The 18771-nt window shown below is 39.4% G+C and overlaps 1 protein-coding gene across 5 annotated transcripts in view; it reads right to left on the bottom strand.

Moving 5' to 3' along the window:
* Positions 1-18771, bottom strand: part of pde1cb (phosphodiesterase 1C, calmodulin-dependent b) — a 91704-nt gene that overhangs the window by 40380 nt on the left and 32553 nt on the right. The window contains exon 2 of one of the 5 annotated variants that reach the window (XM_019272145.2): positions 18564-18590. The exons of the other annotated variants lie outside the window; for them this stretch is intronic. Coding sequence (XP_019127690.2) covers positions 18564-18590 — 27 coding nt within the window. The remainder of the gene's footprint in view (positions 1-18563; positions 18591-18771) is intronic. 5 annotated transcript variants of the gene reach the window in all.

The raw sequence follows: 18771 nt of genomic DNA, 5'->3' as shown, positions 1-18771 counted from the left end.
ATGATACAAACGGTTGTTTGTTGCAGCAGTGAAAAGAGAATTCAGTTTCTTGGGTCTTATCTTTGTAGTTTTTGTTTCTACGCCTCCTGATAACATTGTATCCTCCGGAGTAATTGTTGAAATCTGGGCTCACGGCAAGACTGATGCAATGAAAGCATGGAACAAAAACCACAAGCAGACGATCAGACGCAGTAAACCAGCCAAGTTTAGCAAAATAATTCAACCCACTTTAACGGGTAGTAAAACTGGACGTGAGCACACCCAAAATGTTTGTATGCCTGACTGCAGACGCAACCTGTGAAAGAGTACAACTACAGGATGTCTGTGAACTGTGACGGGTGGATTAGATGTTCTTTGAGATTCGAAACATCGTGCCTTTCTGCCTTCCCTTAAAAATCAAGCTATTTTCTCCCATTGGTTTCCACTGTTATCTGATCCTTTGCTCTGTTACGATAGTAGTAATGATACAATGTAATGCTACCTTCATCCATAGAGCGGGCAGATATGGACAAAATAGACACTGACAAATGACTTTGTCGTTTATGAAAAAGGTCAAAGTCATCATCCTCTTCCATACAGACTGATAACATTAGGTTTTACTGTCATAAAAATCAGGGTTACACAGCTAGTTAGATGTTTTAACTTATACGATGTTTGTTCCTATATTACATGTATTGAAGGCACTTCCCTTTATTGCTGTTTTTCTGAGACTGGCAGGGTAAGGTAAAGTTCAGGTTAATGTATAAATAGAGGGATTTCAGAACAGAATGAGGCCCAGGGACAGGTCAGAGAGGTGACATCTAGATTGGAGACATACTGGCTACTCATTAGGGGATATGTTGAAGAAAACTGTTCAAATGCCATATATGCAAATTGTCTGTTAACAATTTACAGGGGTTGAGACAGCCTATCTTCAGGAAAATGTATAAGAACCAACTGTCAACGCTCCTCAGGGAGCCTTTTTCTCTGTGTTGCACTGTGAAAACGCTCCTCTTGTACAAGAACAATAAATTCAACTCAAACTTTGATGTTTTGAATCCAATCCTCCTTATTTAAGGCTTTTTCTTTAAAATTCCCGTAACAGTAACGATCGCTGTGGATGTAGAATTTGTACTGTCATATGTGTGATAATGAGCATGTGTTCATGTACTTGTGTTTTGTCTGCATGTATCAAAAGCCTTTCTAATTCCAAACTACATTTCCTTTAATCCCAGCAAGCAATTTGTGAGTTCTGGGAAGTCATTTGTACTACAGGGAAATAAAACAGCAACAACAACAGTCAAGAGCTTAACAGAACGCAGTCACTCTGCACACAAAGCAGCACTGCAGCACAACGACCAAGACATCAAACTTTGTGTATGTGTGTGAGCGAGTCCTGTATGTGTGGGTGTTTTTTGTATTTTAAGAGCATGACTTAGGCTTCATGTGACGTGATGATGTGATGCCGGTAACACCCCGCTGGAGCACATAAGAGCATGGTCAGCAGCCAGAGGAAAGTCTGACAGCTGAGTAATCGTCCGGAGAAACACACTGCTGGCTTTATTGAAGGAAAACCTTACACCTGCTTAGAAAATCCTTAAAGGGGGGTGATTCAAACACAGTCCGGTGTATAACAAATGCACACATAATTCAGGTAATTTGATTTCATTTTCATCTCATCTACTCCGTGAGTAGTGAATTGGATTATCTTGTTAATGAAAAACTGAAGAACAGATAAGTCTCCTCTCTTTCCCAAGGCGAATATCTGAAAGAACAGATATGACCAATTAATACTGTCTTTCAATGACTCACGTTATTAATTAGCAGGAGCAGAAAAATGGGAAGCGAGGGACAAGGAGGTCAGACAGAAGCAAACAAACTTGCGGTAAAAAAATTCGGGCTCACTGAGACGTAGACGTCACTGCAGGATCGCATAATTAAGGATTTAATGGACTCACTAATGACTGTACTATTGTTCGACTTTCATTTTAGGCCTCAATTGGCAGTACAGAGAAGGGTTTGAATAATACGCTATGGAAAAAAGTGTTTTTGAGGTCTGCTGTAATAAACCTATTATTTCACTGCCTGGGACACAAATGTTTGACATGCCAAGAGTGCTTTTATATAAGTAGGTCCCTCATTTAATGGAAAGTTGCAGGATGGATCCTTCATAAACTGTATTCAAGCTCTTTATGTAAACTTATTTTGTGTGTCCTTTCTTTATTTTAAAATGCTTCCAGGCACTATTCAACACGCATTCATTATTTTGAATTGAGGAAACATTCTGTACTATAAAAAGTCCAATTTAGACCTGCAATCCTGTGGGGCTATAAACTGGCATTACTTCTGCATTAGCCCATTAACTACAAATCACTTTACATCCCTGCCATTTCCAGATAAGGTTTTAGAATGATTACCAATCTCTTTGTTTTAGACTTCCACAAATTTTCTAACACTGAAGCTTTAAGATCTAAAATTAGAGTCAGCTACCTAAAATATCATGATTTAGTTCAAGAAGCGAGCCCAAAGTGCAGACTTGGAAGTGAACAAAAAGTTAACTTTAATCACAAAAGAGGTTGGAAAATTTAAAATAACCAAAAGAAGGCTGAGAAGTTTGAGGCCAAAACAAAACAAATCCAAACATCCAAAGTAAGTCCACACCAAGGAATACAGGGATTAATGACACAAGTCAAGCAACTGTCTACTTTAAATAAGTTTCATGTCTCTGCAGGCAAACCGAAAACACCATTCTTTTAATATGCTACAAGAAAACCACCCAACATCAAAAATTGTGTGTGCAGCGAGTGAGTACATAAATATTAAAATACTAAAATCTCTACAGCAAAGCAACATGTAGTCCATATTTGCATAAGCAGTTCTGCTACTGCAGCACCCAGATAATATGCCTGTGTTATTCGCCATGATACCTGATTAGCAAAGCCAGCAGAGTGAAGCAGCTCCATCAAATATTCTGCTGCGAGTCAGTTAAAATGCAACAGACAGTAAGATTTTTGAAATTACAGAAACCCTGGTGTAATAGAAATTCACTGGCCTGACACGAAACAACCCAACTGCATTAATTGACCTCACGGAGCTGCAGCTCCTGTCACTCCTACAATTCACACAGGAAAATGCTGAACATAAATTTACGGAACATATTCCCCTCTCTATAGTATATGGTCCACCACATGTACAGTGTGACACCTCGTGTCCTTGTACCATATGTGTCAGTATGCACTCTGACTGCACTGACAATATGTCACTCCATTACTAAAACAAATACCTTCAAACTGATTTTAATTTGTGTTTGCGAAGCTCAAGAATTAAAACCAAACACCATTAAATACAATAAACACTGCAGTTTCTCTAATCTCACATATAAATCCTCTTGTTGATTTCTCTCCAGTGACCATACCTACAGCACTGGCTGTCCTGTCAAACATGCCACGACTTTGCGTCAGTGCTGGAATATAATCCGTAACGCGCTGTAGTGCACGAGTTACATAATCCGAGAGATTAAATGATGTCCCTCATGGCGAGTCTGGAGACAGAGAGAGGCAGAGAGAAACTGTATGTGGATATGAATGTCCTCAAGTAAACTTGAGCATACCTACTGGAATTTCACTGATAAATAAGGCGTCGCTAAAAAAAATCTTTTTTAGTTGGTAACCATTGACTTCACAGACTGAAGACTCTAAGTTGAAGAACTCCATCTCATGCTGCGTTTTTTAATGTTTCTGGCTGACTTCAAAGAAAATTACCACCTTTAAAAAGGGTTTTAAATATGTAGATAGTTAACTATATACACTATATTATAATTGAGTATGTTTCACTGTTAAAAAAATTGTAAAGTACCCCAGAGTCAAACAGAGAAGAACAGAGCCGTTATATTAGACGTATGATATAGCAGTTAGACTCCACACAGTGAATGTGTCAATCTTGTACAGGGCTTTTTTAATGTAACCTGTAAGTTGGTCTGTGATATGCTGATTATTTTCCTGGCAAGTAAGGCTATTTTACTACTGTAGGTAACGTCACAGGTTTGAGCAAACAGATCTGATTCAACAAATTTGTTGGAAGAGGAAGAATTTTTAAATGTTTGTACTTCAATCATCGTACTTTTGGACATGTTTTTTTGCCAAGAACTCACAGTACATCCACACATACGTCTGACCTATGATATCACTCTATGAAATCCTGCAACAGGATGAAGTACAGTTTTATATGACAGAGGATGTAATACATTCCAATTAAAATGTGCATCCAAATACCCCAAAACTCAAGGAAAAGAAGCCAAATTTGATATGTACTACTCAGAAGGCTTTTTGATGACATGTATTTTATGAATAACCCAAAACGGTAGAATTCACAGAGGGATGTAGGGGTATTCTTGGAAATTTCACTTATTTCAATGGATTTTGGTGACTAAAACCAAAATATAAGCTTCTTGGGGTTCCAATAACGGCAACCAAAAATAGCTTTTTATTTGTTTTCTGTTGTAAAATGGGTCCCCCACATGTTTGGTCAGTTGTGTTTGGTCATGTTTTGTCGGCTCATTCAGTGTTGTCCACCATGTGTGCAGTTCATAACAAGGTCATTAAATGCCAGTAATTCACTTACAACAATCTAATAAGGTGGAACCAGATTTTCAAAGGTCGCTGAATTCCCATGTCAGATGAGTCATGCAGGCTAGAGATTAAAAAAGGCTTTGTGTCCGTCTCTGTCAGCAACAAACACAGACTCACACACATACAGAAAATATACACATGCACTCACATAACGTTGTGAAGCTGCAGGCGGTGGTGGAGTTTGCAAAAGCAATTTTGAAAGCACGCGTTTCGCTGCTTCAGATCCTTGCGATTGGCTTCATGACAACCTGGGACAACAAAGGGGTTTCTCCACCCCGAACTGCCAAAAGAGTGTCTTTGAGGAAACTACTTAACCCCAAGCTGTTTTATTAACGCTGCTCAGTGGCCAATATTAAAACAAAACTGTGGAAATATCAGGCAGCTACCCAAAGTGAAATGACATGAACTTTAAATAAGGTGTTGCTGGAAACAGAATATTCAGATTTGGTAAATGCCACAGCTAATTGGGTTTAAAAAAGCAGCTCCCTAATCAGAAATACAACGCACTTCACATTCTACAATTAGATCTAATTACTGTGCAACACTTCTTAATGATCTAAGAATAGCGATCAACGCAGGAACACTTGGGTTTCACAATCAGAAGTTATTTTTAGGACTCTTTCCAGCACTGATTAGCTACCACCACACTGGATGCCAGCAGCAGGTGTTATCATTGCCAAATGCTACTCCTAGGCTAATGATTTTAACATGGATTTTTTCACCCTGACAGGCCCTTGTGGGCACAGCAAACCCAAATCTCTGAACAATAACAACCAATCTAGAGCAACTGAGATGTGTGAAAAAAAAAAGATCTCTTGCATGGTGGAAAGTGCAAGGAGAGCAATTTAAAAACACAATTACAGTTGAGGATTTGGCAGTAAATAAGGTGAAGTAACACAAAGCACGACGTGAACAAAACCATCGCACAGGGAGCTGGAGAAGGTGGATCACAAATGATGGCAGACATTGTGAAAGAGAAGACATTAACTGACATGAATTTGATGCTCCTAATTGACTGTGGTTGGAAATGCTCTTGGTGTTATAATGAAACCGCAAAACTGTCTCTGCAGACAAAGAGGGGAACACCCCAACAGACCTCCAAGATGTCAGCAATCTATTGTGACATGTTCAAAGACGATTGATCAAACTCCTGACAGAAAGAATACAAAAATATAAAGAATAAAAACATAAATATATACTAAACCTGAGCAAGTTTTCTCTGAGCTGAGCCAACTAGAAAGATCTCCCATTGCCAAATCTTATCAAAGGTTTGTCATTTCATTAACGTTTCTATTTCATGATAATCCTAATGTGATGGCAGGGATTGTTCCAAGTACTAGTCAAACCATCAGGCGTAACCAAGGAAACAAAGTTATGCCCTGTGAAAAGACTGATTACAAAACACATGAAAATATAAATTAATTCTTTATCCCTTACATATAATATTTTTATGGGACTTCTGTCCCTTTGCTATCATCTTCGTCCCTTTGTCCTTTTTTTTGATGATTTTACCCAACATAGCGAGACAAGGACAGGATAACTCAACCCAAAGGGTACCTTTGAAAATACTGCAGTGTGCAGGTGCCTGGTGGCCTGGCAGCAGCCTCTAGATGCACAAACTGGGACTAACATTTATAAACATGTGCAATCTCAACACCTTAGACTTCATTCCTCACTATCACATTTGGAAATGAAGGCCTTTTTTTCAATGCAGCCCCACAGGTACAGATATCCCTGTTGGTCTCCCTTTTAACACGTGGGACTCATCTCACTCATGGTGTTGGTGTCCATTATTGTTAATACTCGACCCCCTGCTGTTATTTTTCTTTATTTTCCTCAAGTGCTCATGCTTTTATTTTTAAGGACATGGCTCATCTTATTTTCCTCTTTAAGCAGCTTTTGAGCATCTTGACTTGAGACACTGACATACAACTCTTCATTCAGTTGAATTTCGTCGACTTTGAGCCCCCCCAAACATCTTGTTGTAGTCCCACCAACAGTTAAAACTTGTTTTCCAAATCACTGCAGTTCAAGACATGCTCCTTTGTCTTATTCTATTCTTTCCACGGTTTCAGGCTGAATTCCTGAGCTATCGTGCATTTCTCTTTGAGGAGGACTTTGTTGACGTCCTTCATTTTTTGATGTCTAACATTTTTTAAATTGAATTTTATTGTAAAGGTCAGTCTTCTATGGAATCCTCTGACAGGGCCACATCACTGCTCTGTTCCTGAAAATACTTTTTGTCTTTGAGGATGGCGTTATTGTCCACAAGGGACTCATTGAACATTTCATCGTTTCTATTGAGCATCTGTATGTCCTGGAGGAGGGAGTTGTTGACTTGGCGGAGGGACTCAAGGGTGACAGTCTGCTCTTGACTACTCAATTTCACTGCCAATAAAAAAAAACTCTTATTAAAAAATGCTGTGTCTTTCTTTTCTGCTCTCTATACTAAGAAAGGATTGCTGTATTTATATGTCTAAAGAATAGGAAGACATAATCCCAGTCTATCTGACAAATATTCCTCAGTGTTCCTCCACTTTTTCTCTCTTTTTTTGCTCAGTCCTCTCCTCATCCTTCACACCACGCTGATAGCAGTCTCCATTTTCCTCGGTCAGTCTCTACACCTTCATCATCTTTACTGGTGCTACCCTGTCTCCATCACATCTTCCTGTTCACTCTCTGCTACAAGGACACATATCCTTATAAATGTGAAGAACTGTATACTACAAGCACCTTAATATTGTATGTCACTCATAGTATATAATAAAAACTGATATGTCTTGATATGCTGATGACATGTTGATTTAAATGCCTTCTGAGAAACTGCCCCATTTTCACTTGTAAGTGTCTCTTATCCAGACAAAATCCAGATGAGTTTTAAATCCAGATGTTCGCTTACAGTTAGTAACATGTGAGTGAGGAACAAAATCTAGAAAACTGGATGAATCTAAGAGGTCTGAACACACTTTTTGAAATAGGCAGCTCCCAAATTTATAATTATAAGAAAGTTTGTCAAATGTATCATTATTTGTACGTGTATGATTGTAAATATACACAATTACATGCCTTCCAGTTTTACCAAGATGTACAAAAACATCCACAGCAGAAGAATGTATGAGACATAAGACGACCCCAGTGAGGGTCCAGCCAGGGGAAATTTGATTCGCCTTTGACTGTCCTTTCATGGGTGGCTTAAGTATGTTTATTATCTCATGTAGCAGACAAATAAAGACCCAGAAGCCCTCAGAAGTGCAGATGTGAAGGTTATTGATGAAAGAGGGGGATGGGCTGACCATAACCTTAAACTGTACTTACTGTAAAGGTAGTCACATCCCTGAAGCAAAACAATGACATACGTGACTTGTGGAGGGTGAAACACACACACACATTCACAGGTCAATGAGCTAACTCAATGAAACAGGATGGGAAGATAAAATAGAGCTTTGAATTAGATTATCTCTTTGACTCTAAGCCAGGACACCAACATAATAACATCAGAGATCAGAGATTATTGCAGCAGTAATCCAGGCATAGTGATACACCTTAGTGTTACTTTGACAATGGGAGCAGGTGTACCAACACAGAAACAAAGGCTGTGCCCTAAATACTGTGTCCTCCCCTTTTTTAAATCTGTATTACCTTGATGGTGTTATAAGGGAACAGATATGCTTATTGAAAACCACACAGAGATCTAAAACACAAAGAGAAAGAGACCGTGAGAAATAAAGAGAGAGAGGGAGGGGTGGAGATCATAATAACACAGCTGTCTTTGTCCTCGTCACACACACAAACAAACACACAGCCTCATGGATCGATCAATAAAAGCTGAAAAGTGGTGCACTGTGGTGAGTGAGGTCATCACCGCTCTGTCCTTCAACCCCTTGACAAACAAGGACATCTGAGTGCACTTTATTTGGCAAAGGGCCACATCACACACACGCACACACACACATACGCCTGTATTCCCAAAAGAACCATTATTCAGTTGGAGTGCCTCACGTATATATATATATGTGTGTGTGGTGTGTGTGTCCTTATATGTATATGACCTTAAGTGCTATGTACATAACTAAACACTGACCATTGTACAGCAGGAAAGTATAGGGCTTTATATTGAGTCCCATTATCAGTTTTCAACATAAGCTCCATGCAGAAGAGTACAAGGTCACTGAGGACGAGCAGTTATTTTTTATCAGTTTGTTGTAAATCTTATCCTTCCAAGCCAATAATCTAGAAGCAGAGTGGAACATAGATTATACGTAAATAATTAATAGAGTGCTTAATAATTAAAATAGTGTAAAAATGTATTTTTCCCCCTCTGCCATTGATCACTTCTCTGCTCTGTATTTTCAACTCCAACCCTAACTTATTTTCTTGATAAATCATTCATAACGATCACATTTTCCCTAAAACAGCATTTTTCTTTTCACTTAATGAGACTAAAACGCCTGAGTACTAAGAGGTCCTGTGAAATGTGGTTTCGTTTTTTAATTCACTGCTTTGTTGGAGCAAAAAAAGGGTGATGCAAATTCGCTAAAATACATACTTTAGCACTTCAAATGTTACATTCCTAGATATATCTTATTAGTGACACACTGCTCATTTATAACTGGCAACAAGATATTTTAATGACAGCATCATTACTTTTTATTTTCTTCAATATTTATGCAGGGAGATATCCATCACTCAATTTTCCTCAAGCAAACAAAGTGCCATACAACCAGAATACATGGAGTAACAGGTTCAGGTCAATTCTCTGGACGTATCTAAAGTCACTCTGGGTGATGTGGGAAATCTAACTGACGTAAATAAACAATAAAAGTGGGAAAAGCACAAAAAGTGGATGTTGACATTTACTGCGGGCCATCTAAATTCCAGCAGCATGTTGACTCTGTGCTTTTAGAAGACTCCAACAGCACTTTGGAAGATAATACACCCACTAGAAACTTTACCCAAAATGACTAAACTAGAATGACACTTCAAGATAGATTTTAAAAACTCAAAGGCAACATGCATTATCATAAATGTCAGTGAATAAAGACTTGTCTAGTACTTGATTTTAATAATAAACATACAACTTCAAAAGTTTGTTCTGGAATTTAGTGTATATAAATGTACAGATGTCAATTGTCTTGTTGTATTTCAGTTACAAAAAGCTATTAGCTCTATTTTTCCTTTTCTATCAAAACTAAACTATCCCTTTAAGAAACACCAAATGTCTCCATCAAACGCCACGGTTGGCAGAATTAGCATTTCTTTTATGACTCAATTAAGCTTCATTATGTTCAGCAGGAACAAACAGTAGAGCGGAGATGAGAGGATTGTCAAGCTCGCCGGAGACTCGTCACCATCTTCATGTCTTTGCTGCTACCCCGAAGACCGTTTATTTAGCTGACATTGTCTGGAAAGGAGGTCTTAGTTAGACACAACCAGTTTGATGAGAGGCGCTGATAATAAAGCGTGCACTGTAGTATGTCCCTCATCTTCTAAACACACACACACACACACACACACACACACAAAGTCCTCTGCAGAGCGCTGACAAGTTTATTTTTACACTGTAAAATCTCAGAAATCTGAAGGATCTGTATCTGTATCATGGTTGTTGGTTTACTTTTAGGTCCTTACGTCAAATAGAAATTGCTAGTGGATTTTTTTAACGAAATATCAATGTATGTCATTTTCAATTGCATATCAATGGGCGCAAACCAAAATGCCGCTGGATGCAATTGGAACAACGATCAGAGCAACAAAACATGTCACATAGACTGTTTGAAGCATGGCAAACGCATCTTTTCTTATCAAAGCTTTACATCTGCCATCTTGGTTGTTTACAAAAATGCCATGATGGCGCTCCTCTGCTTAGTCATTATTTAAATCTTAGATAAGTCAGTTGTGAATTCCCAGGCCGGGCCAATCTGTCTGAACAGGAGGGAGACCAGATGCATAAACTGTGCGTGTAAGTGTGTAATATTTGTGATCGTTGCACGTGAGGCACACAGTATAAAATCTTCATGAATCTAACTGTGTAAAAGTGAACTCCCGTACTCAATGTTTATTTTCTGGAAAGGATGTTTAGCCCAGCGTGTCCCGAAGAGTGTTAAAAAAGCTGTGACAGAAAACAGAGACTGGACTGCGTCACTGCTGCGATTCCCGGCATTGCTCTTAGATTAACATCAAAGAAAACAAAACGGATGGGTTATTATTCACATGCTCACACATTTATAAATTCATGCATTACCACACGCGCGCATACAGAAGCAAACAACTGAAGTGTTTATTCATCTTTCCAGATTTGACAAAAAAGCTTTCCGCCGACATGTTTCACTTTACAATGCCAAATCCTTCGACGTCCACTGTTTGTATAACAAGCTACAAAGCACCACATCACTGATCAAGCCATTATCTACTTGGCTACCACCCAAGAGAAGCTTGATGCTTGTTAACTCAGGATGCAAACCCCCGCTCTGTGGTGTCAAAGTCCTGCACTTTGTACAGTCATCATAGTCACTGCAGTGTAAATAGGAAAACAATTTATTGCTTTATCAGAGATACATCCAGCTGCACTTTTCTTCCCTCCTGCTTGTTTGTATGCTCTAAACAGGCTTTCATCTAACTTTGTCCAAGTGCAAGTCATGAAAGATCACTTTAGATCATTCTCCTGGGCACTCAGACTCTTCTACAGCCTTTGTACATATCACTGGAAAGCTCAGAGTATATAAAAACATTGCCTAGATCAATCTGGTTTTAGCAAGAAAACCCCATTTTGTAGACACATTGGTTTTGACAGAGACTGTGGGCCACAGAAGGTATTTGAATACACTATATGTGAGGTCTTTCAACTCCTACTGGAACCAAAATGACTGTGTTAGATGGAGATGAATGGGGCGAGGTGATAGATAGCTGAATGGAAAGAAAAACACGCACAGCACTTAGACAAACACACACGCATGGATGGCTGCCGGGCATCACACATGAGTACATAAACACAAACTGACTGCGCACACAGTCTCAATCTCGCACGGTGTCACCAAATATTTTCTCTCCCTCTCACTGAAACACACAAAACGACACTAAAAAAAAAAAAAACACACACATTCCTGCTGTATCTCTCGCCCCACCTGCCTCCATCCTGGAGTAATGCCCTTTGGACAAACAGTCAGCGGAGACCAAGGTAGAGGTGGAATGAAGAGGCGGGTTGGAGGAAGGCTGGATATAAACAACCAGATTAAGAAGACAATCTGCACCATAAATCTGCAATATTATCTGCTGCTGGTGGCAGGAAGGGGAAGCCTTGTGAGCTGGGCTGGCACTGAGAGAGCCTGTGACGTTTATGTTCTCATCTCCGCCCGTAGCCTCAACTTAGGATAAAAGCCTATCATTTAGGCTTTATAATCAATCTTAGGAATAGCAATACACTTAGCTTAATAATGTCCCTCTGAGGTAGGCAGAGAGGGAGAAAATAATCAGCGTGGAAGCCCTTTGCCGCAGAATGAAAACTCAGCACGCCTCTTATGATGTCACCGAGAAAAAAAATCCATTTGAAAGTTATTCGCCTCGTTGTGCGCGGCTACTGAGGTGTATTGTTTGGCCTGATTGGAAAATCCATCACACATCAATATATACAGGCAGCCGTTTCTTCATACACGTCGCATAAAGTAGGTCTGTGCAGAGAACGCGTGTCTTCTGTGTATCTAGTTTACCGATGCACAAACTGAAGGTTGTCTCTCAACACCTGCGCGGTTTAGAAAAACTGTGACGCCGAGTGATTCATGCAAGCTGAGGCGGTTACCTCTGAATAAGAAAAGGAGCACCTGATGTGGAGTGGAGGGGAAGTAAAAGGGAAAAATTAAAGAAAAAAAAAAAAAAGAGGAAAAAAACATTGGTTGAGAAGAATGTAATTAGCCCGAGCTCGGAGATTCATTTGAGCCGGGCAATTACCCCTCTAATCATCAGGTAGTAGGAGAGAGGAGGAGATGGGGGTGAAGGGAGGAAGAGAGATCGCAGGAAGAAAAGAAACAGCAAGAGAGGTATAATCATCAGTGTATGTGTGCTGGAAAACACAGCAAGAAGATCAAATATGAAATCACATTTCAGAAAAAGTCAAGACACGTAGTTTTATGATAATCAAACACCTAAAAACAAACATTTCGCTGCAGCATTGGGCTGCATCACACGCAAGATGTGGACTTAAACAGTGAAAGGGATGGAAACACACCGAAAAACCAGCCGCAATTCATCAACACAACTAGAAAACAATTACAGAAGAGACAGCGAGTCGTTAATGGCTGAAATTGAGGTCTTGATCTCTCTCAGTTGGACTGCTGTCTGTCTACACCACCACAGACTGAAATAAGGAATGGACGCCACTGTTTTTTTTTGTTTTTTTTAACTTAGTAGGCTGCTGCAGATACTCAGTCTTGCTAGTTCATTCCTTAGATGTACAAGAGATCAAGTAGGTGGCAATTCATGCAATACAGCTACAGCCAACATTTCACTCCTCCCTGAAAATGCATTCACGTAATATTCCTTTGTATATATATTTTGTGAAATAATCACTTCTAACAAGTAATGATACTCCGCCAAGCGATACTTTTAGTGCAATAAATTGATGTTTAAACGCTCTGGATGTAGACTGAGTTGGCTACTACTTTAGTTGAAAGAATGCCATCTTAAATGTTAGCCGGAGAAAGTCTGGAGGATTGGAGGATTGGAGGGGCGGGTCTGTTTATCAGGATCAACACAGACGAGCTTAGTGTTTATTTTCTTCCTTCTACTATTTGGTGTACAGCTTGTTTGGCGTTTCACACGCAAACATTTGTTATTTGAAAATGTAGAAAAGGGGCTTAAGACTAATTAAATTAGTTCATGTGTACGGTAATATCCCCCCTGATGGTGTCTAGACACTGGTGGTGGTGGTTGTGGTTGTGGTGGTCGGTTTGGATGTGATGTAAACAGGAGGTGAACAAGGGTTGCATCGACCAATTGATACTGAAATGACAGCTGACAGCAGCGAGATGATTGGCTCACACAGGTTGTGGCAAAATCTGATTGGTTTAACTCAAAGAGCGAACACCCACTGGAAGCAAAGATTCTTCTGGTTTTGTGTCTTCTTAGAATTTGTGATAGATAGTAGTGTCTTTTAATAATAAAATGTTGGATAAATGGGCTAAATGTTTGGCATGACACAAAAAAATACAGGAATAAGAATGTCCTTTTTTTTTACATGAATCAATCCTGATGTGCGATATCTGTCATATAAATCAATGTTTTAAAATGAGCCCCAAGTGAGCGTGAAGTGACATCTGTGCTTCTAATTACTATTTTTTAATTGATTAACAGCGTGCATCGTCTTTTTTTTTCTTTCTCCAATTCATTATCCAAACGCATCATCATCTATATTGCCACTGTAATTTCTGGTCCTTATCGCTCAAATTATTTGTTTGTTTTATGAGATGTGATTGTATTTGTTCTATAGCCAGCTAATCCAAACGTGAAACTAGCACCGCGCTGTTACGCCAAATGAATAATCTCCGATAAATAGCCCAATAGCTGTTCTGACTGACAAATGGCTCCAAAGCATAGAAAAGAGAGACAGAGAGGCTTGGATAATGGCATCTAATGGGCTGTTCTTGAAAGGCAGCCAGTGCCTGGAAGATCTGCTCCCTGATTACTGACATTAACCAAAGAGTTCAATTTTCCCTTGTGACTCTCAGCCTGACAGTATCCGTCCTCCTCTCCATTGCTCTTGCTCTTTTCCCCTCTGTCAATGCGGTGATTTTCATTTTTTTCATTCATTCATTGTTCTCTCTGTTGGCATTTTTAGAATGAAATTACTATCATGCTATACTACATGGGCCAAGAGTTACCAAATATATAATCCGCACACAGAGAGATCTCCAACCTTCTGTCCTGCACAAACAAACATATTTACACACACAGACTCAGTGTCTGGAAACTGGAAAAAAAAAAACGGTGGAGGAGATCAGGCTGTAGATGTCTGAGTGGCCTGAGTCATTACTACCTCTGAAAACATGTTCTGTAGCCCTGCATAGCTTCCAAAGCTGTAATCCCAACAAACACAGCAGCCCTGTGAGTGAACAACGAGGAACTTTCTCATAAACACACAGACACTCTCAACAGAGTCGGCAACTGGGGTAGACTACATAACGCCATTTAAGGCTGCAGGGTTTTCCTGGATCAGATGGCAAAAACACTTAAAGCTTTTAGAAAGCTGAGCTACAAGAAGTGACCACTGTAGCGTATTTACAGGCTTAAGTAGAAGCTTGTTTCATTCAGTGCAGCATTCAGGCACCTGTCATCCAATACAAAGAGATACACAAGCAGTCTACTTGTTGCTTTGTTGGTGAATAATCACTCTAAGTGGTGCTGCTCGGCTGATCAATGCCTTTTCTGTAGTGGCTAGAATCAGATTGCTCTCTGGCACATTCAGTAAGTAAGAAGTAACACATTTTGAATCGACCGGAAAAAACATCGTCTGAACAGCGATTGTCCAATCGCAGCTTAGCAACCGTAACTAGGCATGGCAGGTTCTGGCGAGCTGTGGATTTCCCGCACATGCTGAAGCACTACTGTGATGCTCACGTTTGTCAAGTATGTGTTCGACTGTTCTTACATAATCTGCAAACATGAATAACACAGTGTTACACTCAAGGCAGGGTTAGCATATTTTATTTCTTACCCATCTTATCAATGCACTGCTTTGTCTTTTTATTCTGTTTTACCAGTTTAGTATTATAGCTGTAAGACCTGTCTTATCATATTTTGACATTTGTATCTTTGTTTTGTTGCTTTTTTTATTTATTTCATCCAGTTTTTATCTGCACTTCTGCTATCTTGACACTCATCTGTGACGCACTTTGATCTGCACTTACCTAAATGAAATTAAGATTGATTGATTGATTGATTGATTGATTGATTGATTGATTGATTGATTAATATAATTAGCTAGACTAAATTATTTTGTGGTTACGTTAGAAAAAGCCCTGCTCATGACAGTCTTCTATCCCGTACTCGAACAGGGCTATGTTAGATACATCTTTCCTTATCACCCTAATATATTTTCTGATCATCGTTCTTCATAGTACTGTGGTTAACCCGCTCTATATTGCAATTCTAGAACAATGGTGTTTCTTCTATCCATCATTAATTGGTGGTTACAGCTAAATAAATCTTTCAATAAAATTTTTATCTGGCAAAAACGTAGCTATGGGGGGGTGTGGCTTAGCAAATTGTCAATTGTTGAAAGAGAAGATCATGTGATCAAAAAAGCGATAACACGACGACGACCAGCACCAAAGCCCACATGAAACACACAAACAATGGCCTTCACAGACCTTTCTTTGCAGCCTGTCTTCCATTTCTCTTAACTCCCTTTCCATACAAACGCACACTCTCACACAAACACTCCTCTCTCCCATCCCTCCATCCCTCCCTCTGTGAAGAGGGCTATCTCTCCCTCCATCTGCGTGTGTGAGGGGTTGTACTGGTGTGTCAGTAATGACAATGTCCCAGTGTTCCTCTCTGCCAATTAGCCCGGCCGTAATTACACAGACACATATGGAGCTGTCAATCACCCAGCTCCTCCACACAGGAACTCACCCACCCAGCAGAGAGAGCGAGAGAGACTGAGAGACAGCGGCACAGAGAAGAGAGAGAACGAGAGTTTCCAACAGCTAGCTCTATACCACTCCAAACGACCACACGCTGTGCCAATAAGTAGCATGAGGAGAGTTTCGTTCAATTACTCTAACTGTGCGGCAATCCCACAGTTCACAGGAAAATGCCATGAAACCGCATTAGTGGCGCTTTGGCAACCTATTTTTGTGTTCTGAGCTTCGTTTGTGGTGCAGTTACAATTTCCTATTTACTGAGTTAACATAATTTGTGCCGATGCATTCTCCGGACTGTAACCAGAGCGGTTGTTGATTTGACTGGTGCAAAGAGTAGAAGTAGTAGTCTTCAGTGTTAGTTATTAAAAAAATGCTTTTGTTTCAAATGAGCCACACTGTTGTGATATGTTCCTTTATTATAATGAACACGGGAACTGTAGCACATACACTGTCCTGCTGCTCTAAATACTCACTCGAGCAAAAAATGTGTATTAATACATATAAAAAATAGTGTCTGACAAATGGACTATGTTTTTAAAACTTAAAACAATAAGACAAATGTTGTTTTTTGATGGGATTTTATCTTTTTTTGACTTCCACTCAATACCAGAGGAGAACAAATGGTACCTGAATTTGACATCCCAATCTGTTGAATGTAGACTACAGCAACTGTTTATTGACAAAACATCAGACTTTACTCAGTTTTTTTTTTTTTGTTATAGGCTTAACAATAGTGCATGAAAGCATTACATTCATTTGTGCAGGTTTAAATTTAGTGCCCCTTCTTTGTTTGTTTGTTTTTTTCTCCTAATGAAATGAAATGAAGTGCAATTTTAAAGAAATCGTTTAAAATTAAGGCAAAGAGAGAGTGTGTAGAGCACTGACAGCAGAAAGAATGGACGTTGTATCCGTGACATCACTGTAGGTTTCCGAATGTCATGTTGGCAGTAATGCCTCTTTTGCCCTACCAGCTAATCAAAAAATTGGCAAAGATGTGGAACATCGGACCTGAGGTGGGCTGAATGACACCTGGATGCCCAAATAAGCTATATATAACAGCGCCCACCTGTCAATCAAAGCAACCATGCTTTTAATTATGCAAAATTAATTTTAAGAATGTTGAGTTATACAACAAATTATAACAGATTCACCCTCAGTACAGTTGTCATAAATGGGGAAATTAGCTATAGAGGCCAAAACTGTTTTTTGTACCAGGCTGCAAACATGTTTATTTCTGCTGTGAAGCTAGACATTTTAACATGGGGACTTATGGAGACTGACTCTTGTAGCCAGCCTCATGTGGACGATTGAGAAACTGCAATTTTTGACACTTCTGCATTGGCTTAACTTCACAGCCATGGAAGTTGCCCCTTGTGTAGAGAACATACAAAAATTGGTGGTTTTGGCCTGAATATGACTTAAGTAATGGAATATTTAACCAAAAAACACGACTGGCCGTACAGAAATGAGTGAAATACAAACATTATCTTTGTCATTTAGCCAGATGGGACTTAAACATTTTGTAGTTTTACAAGGTCTCGTGGGTCCTAAAGACAAAAATGTGTCCTTTGCATCTAAACAAGTCATCACAGGGGAAAATGAATTGAATAAAATGAAAGATGCTGATTGCATGTTTCAGATCAATACAGAAACATCTTTAACAAATGATACTTAAATCTATATTACTCACTTATGCAGTGGCATTAATTAATTCTTGCTCTCAAGCTTGTAAATAAATGCATTCGAGTCTCAGTTAATAGAGGGCCTGATTTCCCCAGAGCATCTCCGGCAGAACCAAACAAATGAAAGTTTCATAATAGAGAAGATAACATGCATGGCACTCGAGTTATTCGTCACGCTCTCAAGGTCTGTGAGTTGATGCGTGCCCATAATTTCTATCCATTAAAGTGCCAGTTATCTGGTAATGACGATGAGTCCGACACTTGAATCAACACATGAGAGAAAGCGCAAAGTGAATGCATACACAAGTGTGACAAGGTGTGTTTGACTTGCTCAGTTATCTGTGACCCTCAGGAATAAATATGGTAATAATGATAATAATCATAGAAAGAACATGAACAACTTTTATTCAAATTGCACTTTTATAATAGAGTTACAAAGTGCTTTGCAAGACAAGCAACAATGGATAATGTGAAAAAAAAAAAAATCATATAGGAGTAGCTCCAGGATGAGGTCCAGGTATGTGGGAGAATCGGTGGAGCAGAGGGAGGAAATCCAGAAATTAGAGAAGAGGTGAAGGAAAGGAGGGAGGGATGAGGAGGAGAAGGAAAAGGTCCAGAGCCGGAGCAGCAGCAAGACTTACCTCTGGGACGTCTTCTTGTACTTGCGCCTGACAGAGAAAACAAACATGAGGACAGTGAGGCATCGATTGAAATGGTACGCTTTCAATCTGTGTTGGATTCATTTTTCTACTTAATATGGAAATAGAAATAAATAGAATAGAAAGGACATTGGGCCTCTTGCAAGAACCACTTTAGTGATTTAAGAGAATTTGTTGCGTTCACTAAAAT

The sequence above is a fragment of the Larimichthys crocea genome, chromosome II, assembly GCF_000972845.2.
Source record: "Larimichthys crocea isolate SSNF chromosome II, L_crocea_2.0, whole genome shotgun sequence".
Classification (NCBI taxonomy): Eukaryota; Metazoa; Chordata; class Actinopteri; family Sciaenidae; genus Larimichthys; species Larimichthys crocea.
The sequence above is the reverse complement of the archived record's forward strand: the minus strand, read 5'-3'. Positions and strand labels throughout refer to the sequence as shown.